Raw genomic sequence first — 16,222 nt, 5'->3', positions numbered from 1 at the left:
GCAGAAGCGATGATCAAAGACTTAGAGTACAACCTTAGTCACAGCCATGATGCATACCAAAAGGCAAAAAATGATTTAGAGGATTTATATCGTCAGTATTCCAAAATTAAGCAGACAGATGGATCAGCCCATAATATAGTCAATGCTGAAAGGGATCCATCTAACGCTGTGGGATCTCCTGACCCTCCATGTCTTACTCCCCAACATCCAGACATGTCATCACATGCTCCTAAAGCAGGCCCCATCCAAGACACTCAGCAACCTGAAAGTGTTGGTGTGATAACACAGGAGGCATTAACCCAATTGAACCAGGCATTGCAAACTGTAACCACCTTACTAGGTGCCAGTAATATGGAAGCCCCTAGAAGTGTCTCTCCTCATATTCCCTTGGATAGACATATTAGGGTTAGGGTTAAATCACCTGTGCAATATGTGTCTCATGAGAGTGGGGAAAGCGCATGTGAGTCTGATAGTGATGTGGGAAAGCATGTATCTTACTCCCTGCCAAGCAGACAGGTGTTTACCCACAAAGAGGATCAGGGTCCCAGGCGACCATCATATGCTGAGGTGGTCTCTAGGAAGAAAAATTACCAATATTCAGAAAAGGATCAAAATTCATCCAGCATAATTAAGTTTTTAAATACCACTGTGTCCAAGTTCTCTAAGAAAGGTTCTTCTCAGATAGCGAATCACTTAGAACTGTATGAATCCACTATGGATTCTTTAAAATTATACTCTGATGCTGACAGAATCAGATTCCTTCCATGGGCATTTGATGATAAATATCGTCATTACTTTACCTCTTTTAGGGAGAGAGGAATTCAAGATTGGCCAAGTGTTTTGCATGAAGTTAAACTGGAATTCGGACCTTACCGAACCATTACTGCTGCAAAACGAGACATATATAAGCTTACATGTAGGCCCAATCAAAGTCCCCGTGAATTCCTCTCTATCCTTAAAAATGCCTATGGGTTAGCATATAGATCCCCAAACTGGGAATCTGAAGAGTTTAAGCAGTTGTTCTATGATGCTATGCCAACCCAGATCAAACTTAGCCTAGCCAGAGATCTGGATATTGAAGCTCCCTTGGATAGGTTGGTGACGGCTGCCACCACGCTGTATAATATCAGTGAATGCCATGAAACAGGTGAGAGAAGATTTAAAAAATCCCCAGAGCAAAATATAGCTGAAGCTAAGGTAAACCCTAGCTTGGGATTTGAAACACAGCCACGTAAGTATTCTCAGTCTACAGGTCCTGTCCAACAAACCCAGCAACAACAGGTAAGACCCAAGCAAACCAAGCCCCAAAATCCCAACGGGTCAGAGGGGGATAATTCTGGTGCTGGGAGGTCTAACTACCGTCCATATTACAATAATGGTCCCCAATATAGGTCCTATTACAATAGGGATTCCCAGGGTTACAGACGCTGGAATAACAGGCCCAGACAACAGAGGGAAGATAGGCAGGAACCCTTAAACTCACCTAGGAGTAGGTCACCCACCAATAATCAGGGCGCCTCACAAAACCAAAATATGCGCAAACCAAACAGGTTTGATCAGCTGGCAGAACAAGTGGCCCAGTTGAATGACATTGTGAGAAAGTTGTCCCAGGTATCCCCAGGAAAACAGCCTGAACCTTTTTTAGGGGCAACTCCAGGTCCCAGCTCAACATCATAAAGCAGTTTGGGCCGGGTCAGAACCCAGGCCACTGCAAGGCTATTAAGATGGATGTGAAAGAATCTGATGTGATTACTAATACCATTTCTCCTTGCAGTACCCCTGACCCTAAGATTGGGGCCAGGGAGGAGGTGTCTAATGTTTTATTTGTCTTACAGTCTAATCGTGTCGATCCCTGCGACCATGCGTCTATTCCAGAGTGTGATCCCATCATTCCAGCCTCTAGTCATGAATCAGCTGTAAACTGTGATATAATCCAGTTTTCCCCAAGGGTGGGGGCCGATGCTGCTCCTCCAACTTCTCCTGTGAGACACAGGAATGCAGAGGTCACGAAGCTGCAGAGAGGTCAAACCCTACAGAGGAATCATATGAGTAAACATTCTAATTTCTTGTGTGATTTATTCCAGGTTGACGGCCGATATTTTGTGGAATCATATCTCCAAAATGAACTTATCGGACCAATCAAAAGTTTACTCGACACCGGATCACAAGCCACCATCTTATCATATAGTTATTTCCAAAAGATTCTGGATCTGACGACAAAGAAGCCGAGATTAAGATCATTTGATGGCTCTTTGATAAGTGTAGGTGGAGATGCTTTACAGGTAAAAGGTACATCATGGTTGACATTTAGAATTGGCAAAAAGACCATTAGACACCCCACATTGATTGTGGATCTTCCATATGATCGGCTGATAATAGGAATTGACCTTATGAAAAGGTTGAGTACCATAATAGACTTCATTAATGAAGCAGTCTGGACTCAGGTGAAGACACCCATTGCATATGAACTCTCTTGCAATGCACAAACACAACGCAGTTGTCACGTGATTGAAGAGAGGCCTAACTCGATTGAAGTTCATTTCAGGAACAATCAAATGCCGGATGTCACGATCCTAAACAATGGTAAGCCCGAGGAAGCTGTCAACGGTGCCGCTCACATCATTACCATCCAGAGGGACAGAATCGAAAAGGTAACCTTGGATGATGATGTATTAACTATTTCTCTTGAAGGAGGAAATCACAAAGTCGCGGACCTGACCAAACATACTCAATCCATGGTACGGATTGAAAAGGTCAATGACAATTTATTGATTCCCATACAAGTGAACAATATAACCCGGGTGAAATATGCCAAACTGGATCTGAAATCCGAAGCCAGCTACATAAGCTTAGGACTCTTAAAACAGGTCCCCAATCCTAAAATGATTAAAAGTTTCTCTCCACAGGAACAATGGGTTCATGATCTGGATGGAAATTCCCAGAGTCATAATGTGGTTGCAAGATGTCTTTTGTCTATCTCCATAGGAAATAAGACCACGGAACACGTTTTCATCGTGATAAATGGACCACGATACCAAATGTATATAGGTAACGACCTTCTACACAGATTTGCTGTACAGATTGATCTGGTGAATAAAACCTTATGGTCCAGATTACCAGGAGACCCAGAGGGATTCCAGGATGTAGAGCAAGCTTTGAGAGGGGGACAACAGATGCCCTACGCCGTAAGTATTGAGGTTGCTGAAGAGGTTGAAATCCCTGAAGGATGCAAACCGTTTCTTCTCCCCATTCAAGTGAAGAAGGGACAGAAACTGAAGAATGCAGATGCCTTGATCTGTTTATCCAACCGGATGCAACAACTCGGCCTAAAGTTAAAGCCTACTCCTATGATAAACGTCCATCAGGTTCCATTACAGATGGTAGTCCATAATATGATTCCCCATAGCATATCTTTGCAAAAGGACACCGTAATTGGTTTAGCTATGGAATCAGAATACTACACTTTTGGATTCCAGAATGATGTTATTGGACTTATTCCTGATGAATACCTGACGGAAGAACAGGTAGTAGAACAAAGTTTTTCCTCAACCCCTGAGGGGTTATTCAATATACACTCTGTTTATCCTTTCAGCTCTGAAGAAGGTACATGCCACATCGAAGAATCATCATTGGTTTTCAACCATGAGATCGATGAGAGGGAATACGAATCCTGCCAGCAAGGAAAGGATAAGGTACACTACACCCAAAATGACTTAACCAGTGAGCTTGAAGAAGCTTACGAGTTAAGTCAGCCGGAAATCTTTTCAGAATTTCAGGAGCGGGTGGAGGAACAAGTCTCTATAGCTGATGCATGCTCCGATGAGTCAGAGCGTCAACAGCTAAAGGAGCTCTTCACAGAGTTCCAGGACATGTTCGCCAAGGATTCTTATGACTGTGGAGAAACAGACATACATGTTGCAAGGATCCAGACAGATCCAGATGCACCCCCTGTCTTTGTCAAACAATACCGACTTCCGCTGGCGGCTTACGAGTCACTATCGGAAATCGTTAAAAACCTGGAGAGGAGGGGCATTATCCGTCCAATACACAGCTCGTTCAATCATCCGATACTTGGGGTCCTCAAACCCAATGGTCAATTTCGTCTCTGCTCGGACCTAAGACAATTAAACAAACGTGTTTACATGTCCGGATGGCCCGTGCCGTATATTGACCAATGTTTGGCACAAATTCAAGGATCAAAAATCTTCACCGCCCTTGACTGTGCACAAGGATACTGGACGATTAAAATTGACGAGAGGGATCAGTACAAATTGGCCTTCACATTTGGAAAGCAACAATATGCATGGACCCGACTGCCCTTCGGGTACATAAATGCGGGCCATGAATTTGCTGTGTTCATGCATAAGGCAATGCCTGATGCCACTGAACGAGGTACCTTATCCTATGTGGATGACATCCTAATCAAAAGCACAACTTTTGAGGAACACATTGTAGAACTGAGGCATGTACTAACCCAGCTGAGGAAAGCTGGTGTGAAACTTTCTTTTCAGAAGGCTCAATGGTGTCGTGCCAAGGTCAATTTCCTAGGTCACGAAATCACTGCTGATGGAATCAACCCACAGAAGAAGAAGGTGGAAGCAGTGATCAACACCAAGTCACCTACAAATCTCAAGGAGTTGAGATCATTCTTGGGCATGATGAACTATTCACGTAAGTTTATAGATAATTATGCCGAAATTACAAAACCTCTTTTGCAGTTACTGAAGAAAGGAGTAAAATGGGAATGGAGTGAGCGTCATGAGCAAGCTGTGAATGAACTCAAGGCCAAACTTATCCAGGCTCCATGCCTTGCCTATCCAGAAGGGGGAAAACCTTTCTTCGTGGAAACAGGTTTCACTGACAAAAGCATGAGTGCAGTCCTTTTCCAAAAACAGGAAAACCGGAACAGAATCATTGCCTATGCCAGCAAATCCTTGTCACCAGTAGAGGTAAAATTCAATAGCTGTGAGAAAGCCTTACTGTCAACTGTGTGGGCTTTACAATATTTCAGGAGTTTTATCCAAGGTGAAAGAATCATTGTGGAGACTGCACACCAACCGCTGCAATACTTGCAGAGTGATCGGATAAGGGATGGAAATCTGTCAAATAGCAGGATAACCGCCTGGACGATGTCCTTAATGGGATGGCCGTTGGAGATCAGGTATAAACAAAATAATAAGAACCCAGTTGCTCAAGGATTAGCTGAACTCCATGATTGTACCAATGCGGAACATCAAGGTGAGTCGCAGGAGAATGACTTCCTGGAGGAACAATCATCATCCCCATATAAATCTTACGAAGAGGAGTACTGCAAATCATTACCGTGTGTATATGTAGACGGCTGTTCCTTCCATACCGATGTAGGATCCGAACACACGCTGGTTGCAGGTGTCGGAATCGTGTGGAATAATATGTTCCCAGAGATATCCGTTGGATACAAAATTGGTTCCAAAAGCAGCCAGGTTGCAGAGCTTACTGCTGTGTACAAAGCCGTACAAATGGCTATCAAATATGATGTTAAGGAGTTTGTAATCATCACAGATTCTGATTATATTCGTAATAGCTTTGTGGAATATTTCCCCGGATGGAAAAGATCCAACATGATGAGAAGCAACAACAAGCCAGTCAAGCATGGTAAGATGTTTTGTAAGATTGACGAGATGGTTACCACCCACGGTCTTACAATTTACTGGAAAAAGGTAAAGGGTCATTCAAAGTATCCAGGTATGGATAAAGAAGGGAATGACCTAGCAGATTCCCTCGCCAAACAAGCAGCCATTGACGGAGAAGTCTTTGACGTTGATGACCTCATGGGAACTATCCAAGTGGATGCAACGACAAGAAGTCAGGCCCAAAAGGGAACTGAAGCTAATGTGTTGCAATGGAGCCAAGATTCCCCTAGTGAGGATCTCATTGCAGGCCAAAAGGGGGATCCAGTTATTGGTCTCTTTTATAACCACATTCTGGATCCACAGAATTGTCCCATAAATACAGAAGACTGTGATGGTAAGGAGGAGTTACGGATTTTGATGAAGGGTAAGTCCCAATTCTCATTACAGGATGGATTGCTGATAAGGACCTCAAAGAACGGTATCACGCAATGGGTAGTACCGGCAGCGTATCGAGGTCTGATGCTACAACATGCCCATGATGCCCCAACAGCTGGACATCGAGGTGAGAAACTAACATACGAGTTATTACGGGACTACGCTTACTGGCCGCATATGTTACAAGACGTGCGAACATATTGTCAAGGATGTCTAATATGCCCTCAGTTCCAGCCACAAGGACCCACTCATCGGGCACCACTGATGAAAAGGGGGATGTCCATGCCATGGTCAGACATCCAAATTGATTTCATTGGACCAGTAACCACATCATCAAAAGGCAACAGATACATGTTAACCGTAACTTGTTTGTTCACAAAATGGGTAGAATGTTTGCCGTGCAAAACATGCAGTTCAAGCGTATGTGCATCTCTGCTCATTAACCACATATTCTCCAGGTTTGGTCTTCCCCAACGCATTGAGTCCGATCGTGGAAGTCATTTTACTAGTGAAGTGATGACAAAGATGTGGGAAATACTGGGGGTAAAAAGGAAGCTGCATATAGCTTATCGGCCAGCCTCTAGTGGTGGAGTGGAGCGCTACAACCAATCCATCGTGAACGTTCTAAAAAAATTTGTCAATGAATCTGGTAAGGACTGGGATGTCAAACTGCCTTTGGTTCTTATGGCCATCAGGGCCACCCCAAGCGCAGCAACCAAACTTTCTCCCTTCGAGATGATCACAGGAAGGAAGATGGTGTTACCCCAGCATTTATTATACAGGACAACAGATCATAATTTGATAAATGCTACAACATCGCATCAATATGTGGAAAATTTACGCAAGCACTTTCAGCATGCTTTTGCGTTTGCCCAGAAGAATATAGAGAAAGCCGCAGTGAGTGCTAAAACATACTACGATCTGAAAACAACTCAGAAGGAGTATCAAATTTCCGATCAGGTTTATCTCTATAACTTCGCTCGGGATCAAGTGAAGGAGAGAAAATTCTTACCTTCATGGAAAGGACCTTATGTCATTATTGAAAAGTTGTCACCAGTGGTATACAAGATAAAAATCCCTAAGGGGGATGAATTTGTGGAAAAATGGGTGCACATTAATCAATTACGTGTTTGTCATCCTAGCTCACGACTTCGAGAGATAGGAGTCTGAGGAGAAGAGGTAAAGAGATTTTACAGTTCCAGCTAAAGACGAAAATTAGGATTGGTATTGTATGAACAAACGTGTATACTAACCCATTCTCACATGTGTTTCCTCTATAACTAAACATCTCTTAACTAACCTCTAAAATAAGGAACTTACCCTGTTCAAGAAAAGAACCTATGCCAATCAAAAATATATGATAGCATTAACTCTTTTCTTACAGGATAAAAAGTGAAAGATGCATATACTCATATTTTGTCATACAATATTTTAGGCGCAAGATGCCGACTAAGATCATTGCCATCATCTATGTCATCCTAATCTTGGGGAAAGAATTCCACGCCGAACCGATTGTTGTGCCAGGTCCTTCATCCGGAATCATGCTGCAGGACACCGCGGGATTCATTCTGACGAACAAGAGGATTTTGTCCCAGAAGATTTACATCAGCCTGGATCCACGCGTCTTCATCGAAAAACAATTCAACATGTCTGAGATCCTGTCACCGGAGATCCAAACCTGGTACCAAACGCATATCGGATATTCCCAAGAACGGATTACGCAAATACTGGAACAAGCGAGAAAGACCTTGACCAGAGAGCAGCTTTCTACGAGTCAAAGACCGAGACGGTTTATTTCTGTCATTGTTGCCGCTATAATCTTTAGCGTAGTGGGCGCTGTCATTGCCACAGGTGTAACCGTTGCCAATTCCATCTCCATTAAAACATTGGAACTGGAGATCGGTTCACTGAAAAGTAACTTACTAAGTATACATGCGGAGATGAAGAATCAAAACAAACATTCATCGAACTTATATCCTGTTTTGCAGGATCTATGGAATGGTTGAGTTTGCGGACCATCCAAAACAGTGCGTTGGATAAGATTATTCAAAAAGACTTTAGGTAAACTATGGCTAAAACACCATAGACAAAGTCTGCGCGCCGTGAGCCATGAAGAAGACATATGAAAAGTTTTGACATTCCAAATATATTCTCACTTTGTGGAATATTTTGGAATGAAGGGGGATTTGTCGTGCATTTTCATAAATGTACAATCTTATCTAAAGATATTATGGTCTAAATAGCAATGCCCATTGCCTTTAAGTGTAATCACAGATTGAACCAGAGTCTGATATTTCTCTATAGGATTGAAACAGGCCGAGATGAGGTTATGCTGAGTTCAGTTTGGGAACATGTTTGTGGGGACATAGAGTATATTGTCTTTTAAAATTATAGTGAGCAGATGTAGTATATCCGTTAATACTATAATGGGCCCTACAGACATGTATCTGTGAGAAACAACCATTTGAATAGCAATGTATTATTTTACTTCATTACAAAATCATTAGGGAGGTCTACTTTGTAGAAAGCATTGGGTGTATGAATGTCCCATTCATGCCTTCATAATTATATTCTATATATTCCTGTGTGGTGTATTTAAATTTGCAACATATCTTAACCAATGACTTATATAATATGTCATCTATGTATAACAGTGTATCGATGTGTGTATATATATATATATATATATATATATATATAATTTAGAATATATATTTTATGCCGTATATATCCCACTAACCATATAGACTTTTAAGGTTTAGAAAAGTATTGAAGTTGCCTTCCTACTAATTGGTTTTCATGAGGAGAGCTAAATATTATTAGCCAGCCATGTAGGCAAGTTAATGAATCCGGATTCCAAATGCTTTCAGTGTTACTATGGCACCCAGGACGCTATTAAAGTCCTGGTTGCCATAGTAGGAGCGGGGAGCGGGGAGCGGGGGAGCGGTATACTTACAGTCCGTGCGGCTCCCTAGGCGCTCCAAAATGACGTCAGAGCGCCCCATGCGCATGGATGACGTGATCCATGTGCTTGGGGCGCCCTGACGTCACTCTGGAGCGCCCGGGGAGCCGCACGGACGGTAAGCATACCGCTCCCCCGCTCCCCACTACACTTTACCATGGCTGCCAGGACTTTAGCATCCCGGCAGCCATGGTAACCATTCAGAAAAAGCTAAATGTCGGCTCCGGCAATGCGCCGAAACGACGTTTAGCTTAAGGCCGGATCCGGATCAATGCCTTCCAATGGGCATTAATTCCGGATCCGGCCTTGCGGCAAGTGTTCCGGATTTTTGGCCGGAGCAAAAAGCGCAGCATGCTGCGGTATTTTCTCCGGCCAAAAACGTTCCGTTCCGGAACTGAAGACATCCTGATGCATCCTGAACGGATTTCTCTCCATTCAGAATGCATTAGGAAAATCCTGATCAGGATTCTTCCGGCATAGAGCCCCGACGACGGAACTCTATGCCGGAAGACAATAACGCAAGTGTGAAAGAGCCCTAAGAGAAGAGACTATATAGCTCAAGGACCAGGTAGAAATGCCAAAGAGGATTGGAGTAACTGCAAGGGCATCCAATGGTCAAGTTTGCAGGGAAAAAAATCCACCATCCCCCACTGTAGAAAAAATAAAACCTAGAGCAATAGAAAAAAAAAGCAATAAATTGACCCTTGAATCAGCAGAAGGAAGACTTAGGACATGTGGGCAACGAGGCCGAATGACAGGCTAGAAATAGGAGTCTGGATCTGTCGCTCCTAGAGTAAATTAAAGCTGGAGGCGTCAAGTAGTTATGTACCTGGCGGGTAACAGGTGTCCTCCTGATTCTGGAATCAACTGTGTTGCCATCTTTAGGCAACTGGAGTAGGAGGACAGAACGTGGCAGCTGGCACTGGCCACCACAGAGGTGCAGCTTCTGAAGAGGTATTTTGTGCTGCTGGGTCAGTATATTGTGCTGCATTGAGGTATTTGGCCCTGTTGGGTTGGTATTTTGTGGGCAATATGGTATTGCTGGCCACGCCTACTTGTGTTGGCCCTTCCTTCTGTCAATTTGCACCCACCTACAATATGGGGCCACTTTTAGTTTTTTTTCCAGGGCCACTTTAAGTTCACAGTCCGCCCCTGGCTGTTGCCTTTCCTTTCTTTGTGAGCCTTCGGCCTCATGCACACGACCATTGTGTGCATCCACGTCCGTTCCGTCATTTTTCACAGTTTAGCAGAGGTCCCATTCATTTCTATGGAGCTGTGAAAAAAAACTGATAGTCCTCCGTTTTTTTTCTCCGCATCCGTGATCTAGTCCGTCAAAAAAATATAACCTGTCCTATTCTTGTCAGTGGAAAACGGAGGACGGACCCATTCAAGTCAATGGGTCCGTAAAAAAAAAAAAATGTCGTGGTATGTCATCCGTGTCCGCGTTTTTTTCTACAAGACCTTGGTGCAATAAAATTACACTTTTCATTAACCTTCCTTTTTTTCCCCCTGTCAGACAAAAAAAAGGAAGACACAAGGAAACACAACTGAAGCAAAATCAGACACGGACCACTGAAGCCAAATCACTGACGTCGTGTGCATGAGGCCTTCTACATATTTCACAGTTTATCTGCCTCTGAGAACAAATGAAGATCATTCCCATCTTTGCACAGAAAATCTGTTTTTCATTACTTAAAATGTGCTATGTGCCAATGAGGTTTTGGTAGGACGGAAGCCAGGGGATCCTGCATGATGTCTATAGATGAGGCAACCTGTGGTTGAAAACTGGGCAGGCGTAGCATGGTGTAGAGGGCACTTCCAAATAGAAAAGTGACACGGCGACTCTGCATGTTACATCATTCTGTTGCATGACCACAACCTGAATTCTGATATGAATGATAGTGATAAGATGCCATCTTGTGGCCAAACACGGCAGTGCACTTGTTGACTGTTTTTAGAGTCTCTGGGGGGGTCATTTATCAAAGATTGGCATTTTGTAAGATTCCATACACTGCTGTGTCTCTTCAATGAGGGTCAGTGCTCCGTCTGAGATTTTATAATCTGGGAATTATGAAGTATGACTATGTCGGTATACTTCTGTCTCCAAATGCACAGAAATATCACACATTCTCAATTATTAATTGCGAGCCACAGACAAAACACGGTGGGGGTGGAATTATGAAGCCTGGTTTTTCACATGCCACTCTTTATCTAAATCTGCACTGGAGTGAAGTGCACCAAATCTATCAACGGGATCCACCTGTCAGAAAGGGATCATTTTACAAAAAAATGACAAAGTGCGCCATGCCAGTTTTTGGTGTAAAAAAGTTGCAAGACATTTTGGGAATTTTTTAAATGCCTATGCGACAATATTTTGTTGCACGGGTGTTTTTCCACCATGCTCGCCACTTGGGAGTGACGGGGGCCAAAACACCAGACTCAACACATTTACTATCGTTTACTACTTAAAAACAGGCATAAAAGCGGTCAGGGGCTAGAGTAGTTTTTACTCCAGGCGCCCGGACTGCCAGTGGCCTCATCAGAAATTAGGTGCTTTCTCTGCCAGCGCAGGGGGGAAAAGCCAATCTTTGTAAATGACCCCCAATATTTATGGAAAATATATATATATATTTTTTTATAATTTTGGCTGTTTATCTGATTACTATGTAATTAATCCACTAAGGACACAACTAAGGTAACTAAGGGGAATGTGTAATCATAAAATGACCTATTCCCTTACGTCCTACCAGCAGCACAGATGGGTTTAACCCCCCCCCCCCCCCTCCCCCCCTTCCCGTGGACTGGTAGGACCAGCCAAATTTTTTATGTGCCCAAGTAATAAAGCAATAAAACACTTAAGTATGCCCAATAAGAGAGGGAATCACCCCCAGCCCACTGTTTTTTTTTCTGTCCTCCCGGACAGGTGGACTAGGCGGTGATCCACGCTTTTTTCTTGGGGGGATCTTTTTTCGTTTTGTCAGCGGGCTGTTGCCCTTTCTTTTGCTTTGAGCAACCTGAGAAAGCTGCCGGCTCAGGGCAGCTGCGCTTTGCTGCGGTGGGATTGGCGACGTCCTCGGTCCAGTTTTCTTGCAGCCACTGGGCACCGCCATCTTCCGGAAGTGACGGAGTGCTTTCCCGGTTTCGCGTTCGCATAGGATTTTATGTTATACTCGGCGTTCTTTCCCCCTGTTGAGGGATTTAGAGTGATTATCTGGTTTGGGGAAAACCTTTATTTAGTTCATCTGGAGTTTTTCCATCTGGGGGCGGGAGCTTGTTTTTGGGCCCAACCCCTTCCCTATTTAAGGAAGCATTGTGCACCAGTTTGGTCTCTGGCTGCACATGCTTCTCAAGCTAGCTCCCAGAGTCTCTATAAGTCAGTGTTTTTCCACTTATTGGTGCCTTATACTTCTGGTCCTCATGTTCAGCTTCCGCCGGTGTGCCTTTTTGCCTTTTCTCCTTAACATTTACAGGTAATTGTAACAGGCAATTTGATGTCTTCTCCACGGGATTCGGAAGGCAGAAAGACGGGTTCCAAGAGGAAGCATTTATCCTGCTACGATTGTAGCGCTCTTTTGGAGGATAGCTGTCCCTACTCCAGAGAAGTAACAAAAGTTACTTAAATCCATCAGGTCGGGGGACCATGATGTTGACCCCGGGGAGCCCTCCGATCCCGCCAGTCGGGCACTTTGTGTCTTTAAAGTGGATGAGACCCTCCTCTCTGTCATGCGTACAGAGTGGAAGAAACCTGAAAAAGGTCCGGTTCTAACCAAGAAATTTAGAACCATGTTTCCGATGGCTAGATCCTTGGTGGAATCATGGGGTTCCATTCCCCAGGTGGACATGGCTATTGCCAAATTGTCCAAACGCACTCTGGTTCCAGCAGACGATGGGTCTAGTCTGCAGGATCCCCTTGACAGGAGAGCAGAGTGCACTCTGAGGAGAGGTTATACGGCAGCCGCAGCTTCCGCTTCTACAGCCATTGCTGCTACTGAGGTCTCTAAGTTCCTCTGGACTCGCCTGAACCAGATTCAGATGGACGTCGATCAGAAGGTGTCTCGTGACGACATTCTGGCTGCTTTCAAGACTATTAACCTGGCAACGGATTTCCTGTTTGATACCGCGCAGCTTCAGCTGAAATTGGCGGCCAAATCCATGGCCCTTGTGTCAGCGGCCCGTAGGCCTTTGTGGCTTAAGCCTTGGGTCGCTGACAACTCCTCTAAGTATAATTTATGTGGCCTTCCCTTTGAGCCCAACCGTTTGTTCGGCTCGGAGCTAGATAAAATTATGAAAGGCCTGTTGGATAAGAAGGGGAAGAGTCTTCCCCAGCAGTCTTTTCGAGGGCGGGGCACAGATAACCGTGGTGGTAGGTCTGGGCAGCAGTCAAGAGCCCAAAGGGACTGGGGAGCGCAGCGAAGAGGTTCGAGGCGCTCTCGCGAAGGAGCCAAGGATAAAAGATCCAACTCCTGACTAAGGGCCTACTCGAGGCTCTTGGATGACTCCAGTTACTCCTGCCAGAAAACGTCCCCATTCTTCTGCCTCATCTTCCCGTTGGGGGTCCCGTATTTAATCAGTCTTATCTCTCTTCCTCCGGACAGGTTCATCAAGACCAAGCTCTTACAGGCTGCCAAGCAGTCGGTTCTGGAGGCTTACATTAAGGACTACATCTGCAAGGGGGCTCTGGAGGAGGTTCCGGCATGGGAACGGTGCTTAGGGATCTACTTACCAGTTTTTCTGGTTCCCAAGACGTCAGGGGATCTCTGGATAATTATCGATCTGAGGTATTTCAATCGATATATAAGGAAGGTGAAGTTTCGTATGGAGACCATCAGGTCAGTGGTTCACGATTCATCCTGCTTCCAGGAGATATCTCAGAATCGCGGTCCAGGTTTTGGGTGTCATTAGACACCTTCAATTTGTTGCCCGTCATTTTGGCATTTCTTCTGCCCCTCACACTTTTACCAAGGTGGTGGTTTCTGTGGTGGCGGCTTTAAGACTTCAAGGACAGACCATAATTTCTTATCTGGACGATTGGCTTTTAAAAGCCTCTTCTCTAGCGGTCCTAGCCCACCATCTTCATGTAGCAATCTCCTTTCTGTTCCGCCTGGGTTGGACTATCAACTGGCAGAAGTCGAGCGTGAGCCCGTCAACTTCAATAAGATATCTAGGCTTCATAATCGACTCCGTCGGGATGTCTCTCCAGTTGACTCCAGAAAGAAGATCCCGAATACAGAACACGGCAGAGTTTCTATCCGTTCCTCGGCGAGTCCCAATTCGGACCCTCCTGAAGATGTTGAGGCTCATGTCAGCGTCTGTGGAAGCAGTCCCCTGGGCTCTTTGGCACCTCCGCCCGCTACAGTCGGAGGTCCTCTCCAAATGGAATGGCAGCTCGCCGGGCTAAACTCCCTGTGCTCCCTGTCTTAGCGAACTCAGTATTCCCTCAGATGGTGGTTCCATCTTTCAGACGGGAAGTCTATGACCCAGCCAACCAGGATCATATTGACAACAGATGTGTCCCAAGCAGGGCCGTCTTTAATATTGATTGGACCCTGGGCAAGAGGGAGAGCACAAGTGCCGCTGCCGCATTCATGGGTCCATACTTTATTAACTAAGTAGAAGGACATGTAGGGCATACATGGGGGATCTCCCTGCACTTACTATTATTTCTGGGCACCGCTCCGTTGCACTGCTGTGGCCCCCATTACATTCTCCCGCACTGTATGCTAAGTAACAGCATCGGAACACCAGGGAGGAGACATCAGCTTTTCTCTGTGGGCGTTCCTTCTCCCTGTAGCGCTGTCCAATCGCAGCGCAGAACGTCACAGCCAGGGAGAAAAAAACTCACCTTCTCCCTGGATGTGACACAGCCCAGGGAGGAAAGCTGATGTCTCTTCCCTGGTGTTCCGATGCCGTTACTTAGCATACAGTGCGGGAGAATGTAATGGGGGCCACAGCGGCGCGGCGCCCAGAAATAATAGTAAGTGCAGGGAGATCCCCCATGTATGCCCTACATGTCCTGCTACTTGTTCCTACAAGGGAGAAGGAACGCCCAGGGAGGAAATCTGATGTCTCCTCCCTGGTGTTCCGATGCTGTTACTTAGCATACAATGCAGGAGAATGTAACAGGGGCCACAGCGGTGCAACGGAGTGGCGCCCAGAAATAATAGTAAGTGCAGGGACATCCCCCATGTATGCCCTACATGTCCTGCTACTTAGTTAATAAAATATGGACCCATGAAAGGTCCTCCAGTGGCCAGCAGGGCTCAAGAGGCAGCTGCCTTGGGCCCCCCAGGAGTAACTGGGCCTGGGGCAGCTGCCCCTTTTGCCCTGCGTTAAAGACGGCCCTGGTCCCAAGTAGGCTGAGGCGCTCACCTAAACGACTCTCCAGTCCACGGAACCTGGTCTCCTCAGGAGCAACTTCTCTCATCCAATCTCCGCGAGATTCGAGCTATCCGGCTAGCCCTCCTTCACTTCGCCCCTTAAATTGGGGCAAAGCGGTGAAAGTCCAGTCAGACAATATGACTGCGGTGCTTTAGATCAACAAGCAGGGAGGCACAAAATCACTTCCCCTCTTATCAGAGATCGGGGTGATTCTGGATTGGGCAGAGTCGAACCTTTTCCACTTATCTGCGATCCACATTCGAGGCTCCCTCAATATGATAGCGGATCGGCTGAGCCACGGTCTTCCAACAGTGGAGTGGTCTTTACATCCGGAGATATTCAAGCAGATAGTACTTAAGTGGGGGGTGCCAGAGGTGGATCTTATGGCAACAAGGTTCAACGCCAAGGTAGAGAGGTTTTACTTCCTTTACAAGGAGGACAACCCCCTGGCGATAGATGTTCTGTCAATATCCTGGAGGTTCAGGCTGGCTTACATCTTCCATGATTCTGAGGGTATTGATGAAAATCCGTCAGGATCAGGCCTCAGTGATAGCCATCATACCGTTTTGGCCGAAGAGATCCTGGTTTACCCAGCTCACCCAAATTAGTCGAGGGCAATATTGGAAGCTCCCCCCTCAGCAGACCCTGGTGTCGTGGGACACTCACCTCTGCTCAGATCTGCACAGGTTCAATCTGACAGCCTGGAGGTTCATCAGTCCCTTCCTAGAATAGAAGGGCTTTTAAAGTCGGTCCTGAGAACGCTGTCTCATTCAAGAGCGGACTCTACCAAGAGAGCCTACTCACGGATTATGAGGATATTCTCATCCTCGTGTAC

At 45.4% G+C, this 16,222-nt stretch overlaps 1 protein-coding gene across 1 annotated transcript; it reads left to right on the top strand.

The window, feature by feature from the left end:
- The first annotated feature begins 213 nt into the window (after window positions 1-213).
- Window positions 214-12,629, top strand: LOC120993918. The gene is made up of 4 exons (XM_040422381.1): window positions 214-1,550; window positions 1,775-1,982; window positions 3,423-3,524; window positions 12,480-12,629. The coding sequence occupies exons 1-4, from the start codon at window positions 214-216 to the stop codon at window positions 12,627-12,629; spliced, it is 1,797 nt and encodes a 598-aa protein (XP_040278315.1).
- The last annotated feature ends 3,593 nt before the right edge of the window (window positions 12,630-16,222 follow it).

Source organism: Bufo bufo, chromosome 3 (genome assembly GCF_905171765.1).
Source record: "Bufo bufo chromosome 3, aBufBuf1.1, whole genome shotgun sequence".
Taxonomy (NCBI): domain Eukaryota; kingdom Metazoa; phylum Chordata; class Amphibia; order Anura; family Bufonidae; genus Bufo; species Bufo bufo.
This window is presented reverse-complemented; position numbering and strand designations above follow the sequence as displayed.

Bases quoted from the DNA above. Each gene is read 5' to 3' on its own strand.
- LOC120993918 (XM_040422381.1), top strand. From the start codon at position 214: ATGTCATCACATGCTCCTAAAGCAGGCCCCATCCAAGACACTCAGCAA. The intron at 1,551-1,774 runs GTTTGATCAGCT...TTCTCCTTGCAG, and splicing joins AATATGCGCAAACCAAACAG to TACCCCTGACCCTAAGATTG. The intron at 1,983-3,422 runs GTGAGACACAGG...TCTTTGCAAAAG, and splicing joins CTGCTCCTCCAACTTCTCCT to GACACCGTAATTGGTTTAGC.